We start from the raw sequence: 14,380 nt of genomic DNA, 5'->3' as shown, positions 1-14,380 counted from the left end.
CGGCAGGGGGCCGGCTCGGCTGGCTGGCTGGCTGCGCCTTCCCGGGCCAGCAGCCTGCTGGGACGGAGGCGAGGCCGAGGGGGTGTGCGGAGGCCGGGCGGCGCAGCGTCCTGGGCCCGCCGGACAGGCGCGGAACAATGAGGGCGCCTCGGCGGGACGGGCGGCAAGCGGCGGCCGAGACCCCCGAGCGCAGCCGGCGCCGCGCAACACAACCTGCCCGGCGCAGCCCCGGCCGCCCCCTCCCCTCGGGGGGCAAAGGGGGAGGGGAGGGCGGGGAGGGCGGGGAAGGCTCCCCCCTCTCCCTCTCCTCCTCCCCGGGACAAGGCAGGCGAGGGGGAGCAGGTGGAGGGGCGCCCGGCCGGGAGGGGAAGGCACTGGCTGGGGGTCCCTTCTCCATCGCGCTTCTCCGCGCTCGCGCGCGCGCCTGCCCGGGGAAGGGGGCGATTTGGCCCCCAATCCGTTGGCACGAGGAAGGCGGTGGAGGTGGGGGGGGGTTGAAGCTGCAGCTGGCTGGGCCGGGAGGGGCGCGGGGAGAGAGGCTGCCCCGCGCAAAGGCGACCCCGCTCCCCGCCCCGCTCCGGCGCCTGCTGAGCTCGAGGAAGTGGGACATTTGGAGGAGGAGGCGGGGGGGGTGGAAGGAGGAGGCGGGGCACCTCCCCCTCCCCAGCGTCTCCGCTCTCTCCCCCCCCCCAAAAAAATGACCTCCCGGGGCGGGGAGGGAGGGAGAGAGAGAGGGGGGGGGAGGTCTTGGCAGCAGGGACTGTCCCGACCCCGTGGAGAAAAGCGCTGGAGATGCGAGAGCGCAGCCATGCCGCCGCCGCCCCCACTTTGCTCCCACCCCCAAATGACCTCCTGCTGTGCCAAGGGAGCGGGGAGGGCAGCGGGAGGGGGCGCGGCTGGAGGCGCGGGCATCTGTCTGGCTCCGGCGCGCCCTCCTGGCCATGCGGCACGCGACAGGGTGCGACGGGACGGGACGGGACAGGGCGGGGGGGGGTGGCGGGATAGGCTGGGCCGGGGCACCAACACACCCTCTTTCCCCACACACCCTCCGGGGCACTGCGGTGCCGACCCCCCCCCATCGCACCCACCCACCCACCCGGGGAAACACAGACACGGCACATGGACGGACGCACAGACAGGCTTGGGGCGCACTAACCGTTCCCGTCTTCACCGGCACATAGACCACCACTTGACCCATCTTCGCCGCCGCGGCCGGCGGCTCCCGAGCGCCGTTGCCCAGGCGGAAGCCCTTGGAGCGCACCCAGAACTGGAACTTGCCTTTCTCGCCGCCGCCGCCGCCGCCGCCTCCGCCGCCCGCGCCGGCTCCCCCCTGCAGCACCTCGGCGATGCGCTGGTACTTGCTCCGGGTCACCGTCTTGGTCTTGGCCGAGTCGCCGTAGGTGCGCAGGCACCAGTCCCGGAACTGCCGGCCCAGCTCGCTGTCCCCGGGCCGGCTGCCTCCGCCGCCGCTGGCCGAGCGCAGCAGGAGCGGGGGCGGCGGGGGCGGCGGCGGCTGGGTCGGCTTCGGCATCGCGGCGGCGGCGGCGGCGGAGCAGCCCCTGTCCCGGGCGGAGAGCGCGAGCGAGCGCCGAGCGCGGCGCCCTGCCTGGCGTGGCGTGGCCAAGGCGAGCGCGGAAGGAGGAGCCCCGAGGGCGGGCGGGCGGGCGGGCGGGACGGCCGGGGGCGCCCGGGACAGCGGCGGCGCTGGGAAGGCCCCGGCGAGCTGGGGCGGCAGCAGGCGCTGGTGTGGCGCGGGCACCAGCTCGCCTGGCAGGCGGCGTCGGTGTCGGCGGCTGGGGCTGGGTCTGGCCGCTCCTTCCTCCTTTGCCCCCGCCCGCTGGATCCTCCGCCCCCTCGCCGCGGGATCCCACCTGTTAGAGCCGCCGCCTCGGCTCGTCCTCGCCCGGGGCGCCGCGCGCAACGACGGGCTACCGCCGCCGCCGCCGGCGCTGCTGCTGCTGCTGCTGCTTCTGCTGGCCGGCGAGGGACGGGGCGGGGCGGGCCAAGGACGCGATGCGGAGCCGGGGCAAGGACGGCGCGGCTGGCCGGCGACGAGGCGGCCGGGGAAGGAGGCAGGCGAGGGAGGGGCGCCCCGGGGGCAGCCAGGCGGCCGCAGGGGGCGCTCCGGGCCTGGCGAGCCGGGAGGAGGGCGCCCGGGAGAGAGCCGGACGCGCTGCCAAGCGGGCGCGCGGGGAGGCGGACCCGGACGAGGCCGCCAGACGCCGCCCCGAGGGCGCTGCTGGGTCGCAGGCAGGTGCGTCGCTTTCCCGGCCCAGGTTAGAGACCTACGGCAGCTTCGCGCTGACCTCATTTGCGACCGGCGAAACGCAGCCGGTGCCGGCGAGCATGTGCAGAATGCCCTCGCCGCTGACTAGCGGGCCGGGGGCGTGGCGTCGCCCCAGCACGTGGGGAAGGAGAAAAGAGGGGTGTCTGAGCATGTGCAAAGTGTTCCCGGGATGAGAGTGAAAGGGTTAGGGGCCCATGACTGATTAAAAGACACAGTGCCCTTGAATTTGTGCAGAACGCCGCTCAGCCTTGATTGTGGGATTGGGAATACAGTACTTTGGTTGCGGCGCGATCCTGTGCATAATTACCAGGGAGCATGCCCGGTTGAAAACCATGTGGTTTTTTTCATCATCACCTTGTCTGTGGCTCTCCGATTTGATTTACTGAATTTCCACGCCACTTTTCATTCAAATGAGTCTCAGAGCATCTTACAAACAATAAATAGCAATAACAGAACATACATGATTTTTTGATTCTAAATACAGCATAAATAATGCAAAGTAACTAACAAATCAATAAAACAATTATAATATATAAAAAACCATTAATAAAGCAGCAATAAAAATAAGCTAAATGTCACAGTTACAGCAAAACTCATATGATTAACAAATCAATGCAGCATTTATAATCTATAAAACAACATTAATAACGTTAACAAAATAATCACTTTAAAGTATAAAGCTAAGTGTTGTTAAGTTCATACACACACTCTGTGCATGTGCAGAGTACATTTTCCTCACTAGTGAGTTTGGAATTGGAGGGTTGGGGAAATAGAGCAAGGACATAAAGGGTTGTGAGGTGCTTTACTGCTCACTTCTATTATTATTATTCTTATTATTAATAATAATAATAATTAATAAAATGTGTATAACCCCAACAGCCAGTGTGGTGTAGTGGTTAAGAGCAGTAGTCTCGTAATCTGGTGAACCGGGTTCGATTCCCTGCTCCTCCACATGCAGCTGCTGGGTGACCTTGGGCGAGTCACACTTCTCTGAAGTCTCTCAGCCTCACCTCACAAAGTGTTTGTTGTGGGGGAGGAAGGGAAAGGAGAATGTGAGCCGCTTTGAGACTCCTGAAGGGGAGTGATAAAGCGGGATATCAAATCCAAACTCCTCTTCTTCTTCCTATACCTGCAGATCTCAGGGCTGTTCTCAACACTTCTCAAACTGAACAGCTGTGACCCACTGGAGGAGCTACGGCCTTTGGTCTGCAACCCCTCCCTTCCTCCCAGATAATAATGGCCCCTGCTAAATGGTTTTGTAAACTGGCCAAAGGCCTTTCCTCCACCCACCTCTTCTCCATTTAACTTCCCTTTCCAAGCAGACAGACAGATACATCACCGTCCTGTGGCCAGCCCTGCAGTAGAAAATTGCCTGGAGGCCAGACCAGGCTCCGAGAGAGTATTCTGGGCCCCAAGGCAAACCAGGCCCCCCATACCCAGCCCCACAAGGCAAATGATGGAGATATGGACTGCCCTTCAAAAAGCACTACTCCCTCTGCTCTACGATTCCCATCCAGCGGGTTTCCCCACTTCTCCTACACCTCCCTTTCAACTTTCTCTGGGTGTAGCGGGCTCATTTCAAAGCTTGCAATCCTCTACACACGCCTTTGAAAACAATAGGGAAGGCATTGCACTGCTCAAGTGCAAATCCTCTCTCCCCCCCCCCCCCAGGACTGAAGCTGCTCTAGAAATTTAAAGAGGACCCCCACCCACTTTTAAAATCAGCCCTCTTAAAATTAGTTTCATTTCCCCTTAAAAATCCAACAGATGTGTAAGCGATGGAAGTCAATCAATGATTTTTTTTTTATTATTTTCATATTGAGATATTTGTAAAATAAATTCTTCCAACTTTCCTCTTTTCTTCTTCTTTTCTCTTCTCTTCTCTTCTCTTTTGTTCCTTTTTCATGTATATGTGCTTATTTGAAGTGTATATGTGTGTGTGTGTGTATTTGCAGTGTTTTGCTTATATTTTGAAACCATTACGTTAAATAAAAAGAAATCCAACAGATGTGTTCTTATCATGGGCAAACTGTCGTGAGCATCAGGGAATGTGGAGCATTCCAAATGGCAAGACCTGAGTTGGACCTTCCCAGTTTATGATGTATTTATGTATTGCATTTATATATAAATTAATAAACAATAATAACAATAATAATACCACCTTAAGTTCCAGGTAGGTCAAGGCAGCAGGCATGGTTCTTCCCCCTCATTTAATCCCCACAGCACTTAAGCAGGAAGAACCAGCTGCACAAATATAAGATGCGTGGCCTGCCAGTAGCACATGTGAAAAGGATCTAGAGGGCATAGTAGACCACAAGCTTAACATGAGTCAGCAGTGTGATGCAGCAGCAAAAAACGCTAATGCTATTCTATGTTGTGTCAGCAGAAGTCTAGTGTCCCGACCAAGGGAAGTCCTATAGTCCCACTTTGTTCTTCCTTGGTCAGACTGCACAATGAATATTGTGTCCAGTTCTGGGCGCCACAATTTAAGAAGGATGTTGACAACCTGGAGCCCTTCAATGCAGGAATGTCAGCTAAAACATCCATGACAGATGCCTATCCAACCTCTGCTTAAAAACCTTCAAGGAAGGAGTATGTTCATTTAGGGAGAGCCAGTGTGGTGTTGTGGTTAAGAGCAGTGGACTCGTAATCTGGTGAACTGGGTTTGATTCCCTGCTCCTCCACATGCAGCTGCTGGGTGACCTTGGGCCAGTCACACTTCTCTGAAGTCTCTCAGCCCCACTCACCTCACCGAGTGTTTGTTGTGGGAGAGGAAGGGAAAGGAGAATGTTAGCCGCTTTGAGACTCCTTCGGGTAGTGATAAAGCGGGATATCAAATCCAAACTCCTCCTCTTCTTAATATGTTTCCCTATGTTGGGTGCTTTACAATTATTATCCCACTTCGTTCCCATAATATGCTTCTCTCTGTCTTACATACCTAATGTACTACCGTGGTACCTCTGGTTGCGAACGGGATCCGTTCCGGAGGCCCGTTTGCAACATGAAAAGGTCGCAAAATGAAGCGCTGTACCTGCGCAGCATGATTTGGCGCTTGTGCGCATGCGCGAAGCACGATTTACCACTTATGTGCATGCGCGAGCGGCAAAACCCGGAAGTAACCCTTTCCGGTACTTCCGGGTTGCCACGGGACGCAACCTGAAAAAACGTAACATGAAGCAAACGTAACACGAGGTATGACTGTACAGCCACAGCATAGCAGACGCTGTAACTCTCCAGACATTTGCCTTCAGCCCCAAAGGCTGCCTCTTCCACGGTCTCCAGCCATGGTCTCCTACCAACAACCCATTGAAAGATTAGACCTGCTGTATCACTCTTGCAGTCTCTGTGTGTTTACTGAGACGTTTAAACAATGAGTAATTTTAATTCCATTCCTTGGTCAAAACCACTTGGAATTATATAACCCTTGAAGTTTATCACACCTCGTTTTTGCTTTCCTTATGGGGAATTTCATCCAGAATTCTGCAAAGTGGCCTTAACTGCCTTCCGTGGAGGCATTCCTGCTTTGTAGGGGGTTGGACTAGTTCTACGATTCTATCATTCTATGACTTATAAACAAATGTGGGCATTTAATATGAGCTTTGTAAGAGCCAAGATGCCGCTTGGAAGCTTCAGTGGGGACCAAGAAGGGGTTGTGCATTTCTGCTGTGAAACGGAACTCTTAATGGGGCGAGGCTCTCATTTTGGGATCTAATCGACACCTGGATTTTTAAAAATGCTACAGATTTTGTCACAGGAAGGAGCTTTGCTTTGCTTCCCCTGGTAAAGCTGAGGCTGCTTATTTCCACAGTGATGTCAGCAGGAGGCGTCATACAGTTCCTTTTAGTGACAAATATCTTAATTATGACAGATTGCTTTCTTTTGAGTCTGGCAGCCTTGATGTTCACCAAGAACCCTTGTCCCTTGTTTCCTTTCCCTTCTTAACTATTTGCATGTGTAAATGTCTGAGTACTCAGTCGCCCTCTGAGTAGCTCATGGAGGCAGATCTCTGGCTCAGTATGAACCTCTCTTGCCTTTCTTTAACGCACACGCCCTCCCTCCAACATTTCTCCGATGAAAATACGGACATCCCATTCCATAATGATAATTTTACTATTTATACCCCACACATCTTGCTGGGTTGCCCCAGCCCCTCTGGGCAGCTTCCAACATATATAAAAACATAATAAAACATTAAACATTTTTTTAAAAAACCTCTTCCCTATACAGGATTGCCTTCAGACAGCTCGGGCGTCTACCTCTCTTTCAAACCAGAACCAGTGAAGGTCCTATGTGAGTGTCTGGAGGCGGTTGGAGGATGGATGGCGGCTAACAGATTGAGGCTGAATCCTGACAATACAGAATTACTGTTTTGGGGGGACAGGAGGAGGGCTGGTGTGGAGGACTCCCTGGGCCTGAATGGGGTAACTGTGCCCCTGAAGGGCCAGGTGCGCAGCCTGGGAGTCATTTTGGACTCGCAGCTGTCCATGGAGGCGCAGGTCCATTCTGTGTCCAGGGCAGCTGTTTACCAGCTCCATCTGGTACGCAGGCTGAGACCCTCCCTGCCCGGAGACTGTCTCGCCAGAGTGGTGCATGCTCTGGTTATCTCCCACTTGGACTACTCCAATGCGCTCTATGTGGGGCTACCTTTGAAGGTGGCGCGGAAACTACAACTAATCCAGAATGCAGCAGCTAGACTGGTGACTGGGAGCGGCCGCCGAGAACACGTAACACCGGTCTTGAAAGACCTACATTGGCTCTCAGTACGTTTCTGAGCATAATTCAAAGTGTTGGTGCTGACCTTTAAAGCCCTAAACGGCCTCGGTCCAGTATATGTGAAACAGCGTCTCCACCCCCATTTTTCTACCTGGACACTGAGGTCCAGCTCTGAGGGCCTTTTGGTGGTTCCCTCCCTGCGAGAAGCCAAGTTACAGGGAACCAGGCAGAGGGCCTTCTCGGTGGTGGCGCCCGCCCTGTGGAACGCCTTCCCACCAGATGTCAAAGAGAAAAATATCTACCAATTTTTAGAAGACATCTGAAGGCAGCCCTGTTTAGGGAAGCTTTTAATGTTTGATGTACCGGTATTATGGTATTTTAATATTTTGTTGGAAGCCATCCAGACTGGCTGGGGAAGCCCAGCCAGATGGGCAGGGTATAAATAAATTATGATTATTATGATGATGATGATTACTCCATACCCTCCAACATTTCTCCAGTGAAAACAGGGACATCCTAAGGAAAAGTGAGACATTCCGGGATCAGATCAGAAACCGGGATGGCATCTCTAAATCAGGGATGTCCCTGGGAAATAGGGACACTTGGAGGGTCTGCATACATGTGAATGTACACTAGTGAACAACCAAGGAATTGCGTTGTGCTTGGCCTAAAATTTCACCCAGTAGACTGAATACAGATCACAGGACAAAACACCCTCTTGGCTTTCAAAACTGCAGGCCAGGCATTTGCAAAGTCAATGAGTAGAGATCTGTTCAACAGTGGAATTATCTCCCTCAGGAAGTGGAGGGCTCTCTCCTTCATTTGAAATTTTCAAGCCGAGGTTGGGTGGCTACATGTCATGGATGCTTAAGTTGTGATTCTTGCATTGTGGAGGGTTGGACTAGATGACCCTCGGGGTCCCTTCCGACTCTGCACTTCCATGATTCTGTCTTCTCCAGTGTTCAGTGGGGTGCAAAGACTGGGGCTCAGACATGCATCCTTGGAAATTAGGTGTGTTATAAGTTAGGTATGTTATAAGTTAGTCCCCATTTTCATGTGCGAATTGCAAACAAATTGCCCAAGCAAACAGAAATGCAAATCCTCATGATGAAACCATCGAGTTCTGTCTCAGGCAGGCGAAAGGGTCATGCTGTGTTACTGTTAATTGATAGGAAAGATCCAAGTTTGGTTTGCTGGCTCTTAAATGCTGCTATTCAGGGTTTTGACCTCGGATGAGAAAGATTCTGGAAAGCATCTGTGTTGGTTTGATGAAGCAAAAAATAAACAGCCAAATTTGTGAGGTGCCTCGAAGACAAACACAGTGTAGTTCAGAAATTGTGTACTCTTTCATCAGAATGCTCACTTGTATGAGATTATCATGTAGGCCAGCCTTCACCAATTTAGTGCTCTCCAGATGTTGAGGACTACAATTCCCAGAAGCCCCTGTTAGCATGAGTTTTTGCCCCAACAAATCAATTGTACAAATCAGATATCTTGAGGCAAAAAGGAGCGAGGCCCAATGTATTGGCCCTCGAATCAGAGAGATGGAAATTGATCTTGGGCTCAGTCCACCAGTTAGAAATCGTGGACCACTGGGAGCAAATGGCTATGAAGATGGTCACATTTGCAGCAGCAAACTTTTTAAAATGATGTCACGTGGAATGATGAAACATGGACCGAACAAAGCTTTACTCAATACTGTAAAAGTCTTAAAATACCTAGTCACAAAATGGTCGCTGGGCAACCTTCTCTTCTGATGCTTCCTAGAACGACTTCGCTCCCTGCACACATTTGCAAGGCACTTTGGTTTCTACTGTCATTAGTGGAAAGCGAAGCAAGGAAAAGGTAGTTACCCAAAACTAAGGTTGCCAACTTTTTTTTTACTCGCTACGTTTCCTGCTGAAAGCAGCTTGGTCAGCAGACATTAGCAGGTGAAATAAATGTTGCCATGTCATGAAAAGCTTTGCCTGCTGATTTCCGTTGCTCAGATTGCTACATAAGATCCAGCCCTTTAAAACAACAAGCAAAACTGGTCATTTTTTAAGGCCTGCTTTTCTACCCCACACCAGCAATGCCAGTTACCCATTCCTTTAAAGCAGTTGTTGTTGCTGCTGCTGCTGCTGCTGCTGCTGCTGTTAAATTTTGTATACTGCTCGCAGGTCTCAAGGCATGTGCTTTGTTGAAATTTCAGCCTTCACGACATAGGAAAACGGCCAAGTAAACAGCTATATTCATGGAGGAAGGTCAAGATATTAACTGATAGGCACGAAATTTCAAATATAGCTACAGTGGTACCTCGCAAGACGAAATTAATTTGTTCTGCGAGTTTTTTCGTCTTGCGAATTTTTCATCTTGCGAAGCACAGATTTTGGAAAAGCTTCAAAAATCACCAAAGTCTTCAAAAACCTCAAAAAAGGCTACCACACCACGTGCTATGAGTTGCTCCTCGAAGTCAAGTCGCAACTGCACCCCCTGAATGCACCCTGGGTATTAACGGTTTTAAGAAAAAGGAAACAAACTTGCAAGACGTTTTCGTCTTGCGAAGCAAGCCCATAGGGAAATTCGTCTTGCGAAGCAACTCAAAAAACGAAAAACTCTTTCGTCTTGCGAGTTTTTCGTCTTACGAGGCATTCGTCTTGCGAGGTACCACTGTATATAATCACTAGTGTAGTAAGATAAGACCTTTGGAGCAGGCTTTTTTTTTTAAAGTTTTTTATGAACCGCCCTAGTAGGGCAGTAATTGTTCCTTGATCATTTGTCAACCCCCTCCATGATGGAACCTGGGGCAACCCCCCCACCCCCCCACCCCTAGTTGCTGCTGCTTTCTTTGGGTGCCAGGATGGGCAGGCAACGGCTTGGCGGCCCCTCCTGGGCCTTTGAATCCACCCTTGAAATGGGAGCAGAGGAGGCAGCTGTAACATCGTCTACCTACTCCTTTGTCACTGGCCCTTTTCTTCCACTGCCTGCTGCTGCAGCCAGCAAGACTCCAGGTGTGTTTGGAGTTTGGCTGCGGGAAGGCAGCCAAAGGAATGGGGAAGGAACAGGAGGAAGAAAGAGCGCCCAGTTCGCCTCCCGCTTCAAAAGGGGATTTAAAGGAACCATCCAAGGCCAAGCGTTTCTCTCAGGAAAGAGAAGTTGCCCTGCCCTTCTTGCCACGTCGATTTGCCCAGGTGGGACTGTCATATCTGAGAAGCACTGGAAGTTAAGACGGATGCCAGATTTGGGGTTGAGATAAATTGCCCTGGCTTTTGCCCTAAGCCAACACAGCACCATGATGATTATGGAAGCTGAGAACGCAGCTGGATCCGACCATTGGCCCATCTAGGCCAGCATCCTGGTCTCACAGTGGCCAACCAAATCCCAGGGGGAAACCTGCAAACACAAGACCAACTTTCCCCTGCTGTGGAAAAGAAAGAATTTATTTATGCTGCAACGGCGGCAAGTGTCCTAATAGCTCAAGGATGGAAGAATGAGGAAACACCGACAAAAGAACAGTGGCAAGGGAAATTGATGGATTTTTTTAAAATAATTTTTTTAATTAGTTTTCAATACAATATACATATAATACCATACCAAAGGTTTATCACAAATTATATATTATGGACTTCCTTCAGCTTATCTGACAATCATCTGTAGTTAAATTTTAGTTACGCATTTCCTAAATTTAATACTGCCTTTTTATATACCTTCCCATTCTTATTTTTCTTTTTTACAATACTCCTCAACCTTTCACAGAGCTCCTTGAAATCCCACAAACGTTGTTTGTTCATCACATATATTTTTCAGATACTCTACAAATTTTCCCCAGTCCTCGATGAACTTATGGTCTCGTTGATATCTAATCTTCCCAGTTAATTTGTCCAGTTCTGCATAGTCCGTCATTTTCGTTCTCTATTCTTCCAGGGTCGGTACTTCCTCCTGTTTCCATCTTTGGGCCATTAATATTCTCGCCGCTGTAACTGCATATTGGAAAAGTTTACAGTCCTTTCTATTTATTTCATTTCCTACTATTCCTAACAGAAGAGCTTCTGGTTTCTTTACAAATGTATATTTCAACATCTTTTTCAGTTCATTATATATCATCTCCCAGAAACCCTTCACCTTCTTACATTCCCACCACATATGGTAGAATGTCCCTTCTTTTTCTTTACATTTCCAACACTTATTACAGGTTTTATACATTTTCGCTAATTTGACCGGTGTAATATACCATCTATATATCATTTTCATAACATTTTCCTTTAACGCAGTACATGCTGTAAATTTTATATTTTCCTTCCATACTTTTACCCAATCATCTAGTTGTATATTATATCCAAAATCTCTAGTCCAATGTATCATAACCAACTTGACTTCCTCGTCCTTCGTATGCCATTCCAACAACATTTTATACATTTTTGATAAAATTTTACAGTCATTATTTATTATTTCTATTTGAAATTTTGAATCTTTTTCAACATATCCATTTTCTCTAAGATCCTTTTTAAACATTTCATTTACTTGAAAGTAATGCAACCAATCATATACATACTTTTTTACTTGTTCATAAGGTTTCATTTTCCATTTTCCTCCTTCTTTCACTATCAACTCACCATATGTAATCCAATTCCCTCTCATATTGATTTTCTTTACACTCATAGCCTCTAACGGAGATAACCAGTGTGGGACTCTTGGTTCTAATAGGTTTTTATACCTATCCCATATTTCAATTAAAGATCTCCGGAAGTTGTGGTTCTCAAAACCTTTATGATTTTTCTTCTTCTCACACCATAAATATGCGTGCCATCCAAATCTGTTATCGAATCCTTCCAAATCTAACAATTCTATGTTTTCTAATTTTATCCACTCTTTCAACCAACAAAGACATGATGCTTCATAATATAATTTCAAGCCTGGCCTGGCAGAGCGAAGCCTCCTCTTTCTTTCGCATCTGTTAATAACTTAAATTGAATTCTTGGCTTCTTGCCCTGCCAGATATATCTTGAAATTGTTCTTTGCCACTCTTTAAAAATCGCTACCCCCTTAATAATTGGGATAGTCTGAAATAAAAATAACATCTTTGGAAGCACACTCATCTTGATCGTTGAAATTCTACCCCAGAAAGATAACTTCATCCTTCCCCACACCCCCAGGTCTTTTTTTATTCCATTCCACACCGGTATATAATTATTTTGAAACAAGTCAATATTTTTGGGAGTTAGCCATATTCCCAAATACTTCACTTTCTTCACCACTTCTAGAAGGGAAATTGATGGATTATGCAGAAATGGCGAAATTGACATACAAATTGACATACAAATTGTGAGACAAGGACAACTGTGACTTTAAAGAAGAAGGGAAACTTTTTACAAAACAAAAACAAAATGAATTGGACTCCTTGGCAGGGTTTGAATAAACACACACAAATTTATTAATTGTTAATATAACAGACCGATAATTTGAGGATCTTTACAATATGCAGAGAATAACACATATTGAAAAATCAGAAAGAGGAGCTGAGGGAAGTCGGGGGGGGAGAGGGAGGGAGGGTTTTCTTGGGGAGGGGGAAAAGGGGGGAAATAATGATGATATGTTTTGATAATTTGTTACGCTGAAATTCCTAATAAAAATTATTTTTTTTAAAAAATGTCCTGTCCTCCTCCATGAATTTGTCCAATCCTCTTTTAAAGTCATCTAGGTTACAGGCCATCCCTGCCTCCTGTGGCAGTGAGTTCCACTGTTTAACTCTGTACTGTGGGAAGAAAGACTTCCTTTTTTCTGTCCTGAATCTTCCAAGAGATGGGCCTCTCTCTCTATGAGATGAGCGGATCTCCCTGTTTCCATATCCCAACACGATGCTCCGCTACAGATGCCCTGCTGGATGTGCCTGCAACCAGGAGCGGGGCCTTTTTTTGTGGTGGCCCCTCTGATGGAATCTAAGAAACTCAGCACTGGTTAAAAACATACTTGTGCCTCCCCCCTCACACAAACCAACCAACCAACCACACTGCAACCAACTGAACACAACCAAGCAAGCTTGTACCTTCCAATCTCTTGCCAATAAAAGTAAATAAATGTTTTAATAAAGGACATAGCCACATGATGCTGACACAAAAACACAGCACAAACACTATGCAATAGGTCAAAAGATCATTATCCTCCCCATCTCCTTCCCTCCCTCTCTTTTTCCCCAATGTCTATGAAAAATATGTCTCATACAGAATATAAACAAATTGTGAAAAAGAATCTATGAACTGAAAATGGAGATGCTATATGTACTTTTCTTTGTTCATTTTTTGTCTGATAACGTAAATAAATCCTTAATAAAAACTAATTTTAAAAACCCCGTACTCGTGCACACAAACCTTTTCTGCCATTCAGGAGTTAATAAATGGTGCCTTTGGGCTGATCTGTTATGCTTTACATTAGTGCACTGCGATTTTCCTGCTTTTTCAAAACCTTTTAAACTTGCATACCAGCTTGTGACGCTTTATAACGACCTTTATAAATAAAATAAAAGAACGCAGTTACCTGCCATGTATGCTTCGGCTACAATTCTATGATTCTATGAGTCCGTGGTACTTCACATCTGATCTGCTGGGATGCTGGAGGGCAAGCAAGAAGTTCAGGTCAGTGTGAGAGAGATTTGTATATACATCTCACCGGTTGCTTGACAGGTGGCAGGTGCCAACAGAGGCACTGAAGTCTTTCAATTTTCTGCACTGGGGTGGGGGTGAAATCCCCAAAAAGGATGTTAATTTTTTCTGTATGCCACAACAGCTGCGAGAATATTGTTAGCAAAGAATTGGAAGAAACAAGATTTACCAACTATCGAAGAACGGCAGATGAAGATGATGGATTATATGGAACTTGCCGAACTAACCGGGAGACTCCGAGACCAGAGAGAAGAAGATTGGAAGAAATTTAAGGAATATTTTTTTAAAATATGTTAATATTTAAACCTTAGAATAGCTTTGGAAGTGAATATAGGCTGTAGGGTTAGAAGTAGAAGATAGGGGATTTTAAAACAGTATTATTTGTAAGTGATAAAATGTAAGTTATTTTAAGTGTGGGGGGGAAAATATGGTTAGAAATTATGATATATGTAAACTGCTAAAGATGAAGTAAAATGAAAATCAGATAGGTGGGACTTGGGGAAACCCACTTAACAATATTTAGAAAAATAAGGGTATGACAAGAATTTGTTTGTATTGTTTGTCTTTTCTGTTTGTGTTTTTTATTTGTGTTATAAAATGAATAAGAAAATTTGGAAATAAATAAATAAATTTTCTGCGCTGGAAAAAGCTATGGCTCAGGGCAGGGGGCTTTGGGCACAGGACTCTATCCCCCACCCCCAAATTTTTGGAGGTAGGATTGTCAGCCTACTAGAAGACGAACAGT

General features: G+C 48.1%; 1 protein-coding gene across 2 annotated transcripts in view; it reads right to left on the bottom strand.

The window, feature by feature from the left end:
• Positions 1–1,531, bottom strand: part of NOL4L (nucleolar protein 4 like) — a gene marked incomplete at its 5' end in the record, with an annotated part of 138,528 nt that extends 136,997 nt beyond the window's left edge. For both annotated transcript variants that reach the window (XM_079979201.1, XM_079979202.1), the window contains one exon: positions 1,157–1,531. In XM_079979201.1, coding sequence (XP_079835327.1) covers positions 1,157–1,531 — 375 coding nt within the window. The remainder of the gene's footprint in view (positions 1–1,156) is intronic.
• Positions 1,532–14,380: the final 12,849 nt, after the last annotated feature.

The sequence above is a fragment of the Podarcis cretensis genome (genome assembly GCF_951804945.1).
Source record: "Podarcis cretensis genome assembly, chromosome: 6".
NCBI classification, from domain to species: Eukaryota; Metazoa; Chordata; class Lepidosauria; order Squamata; family Lacertidae; genus Podarcis; species Podarcis cretensis.
The sequence above is the reverse complement of the archived record's forward strand: the minus strand, read 5'-3'. Positions and strand labels throughout refer to the sequence as shown.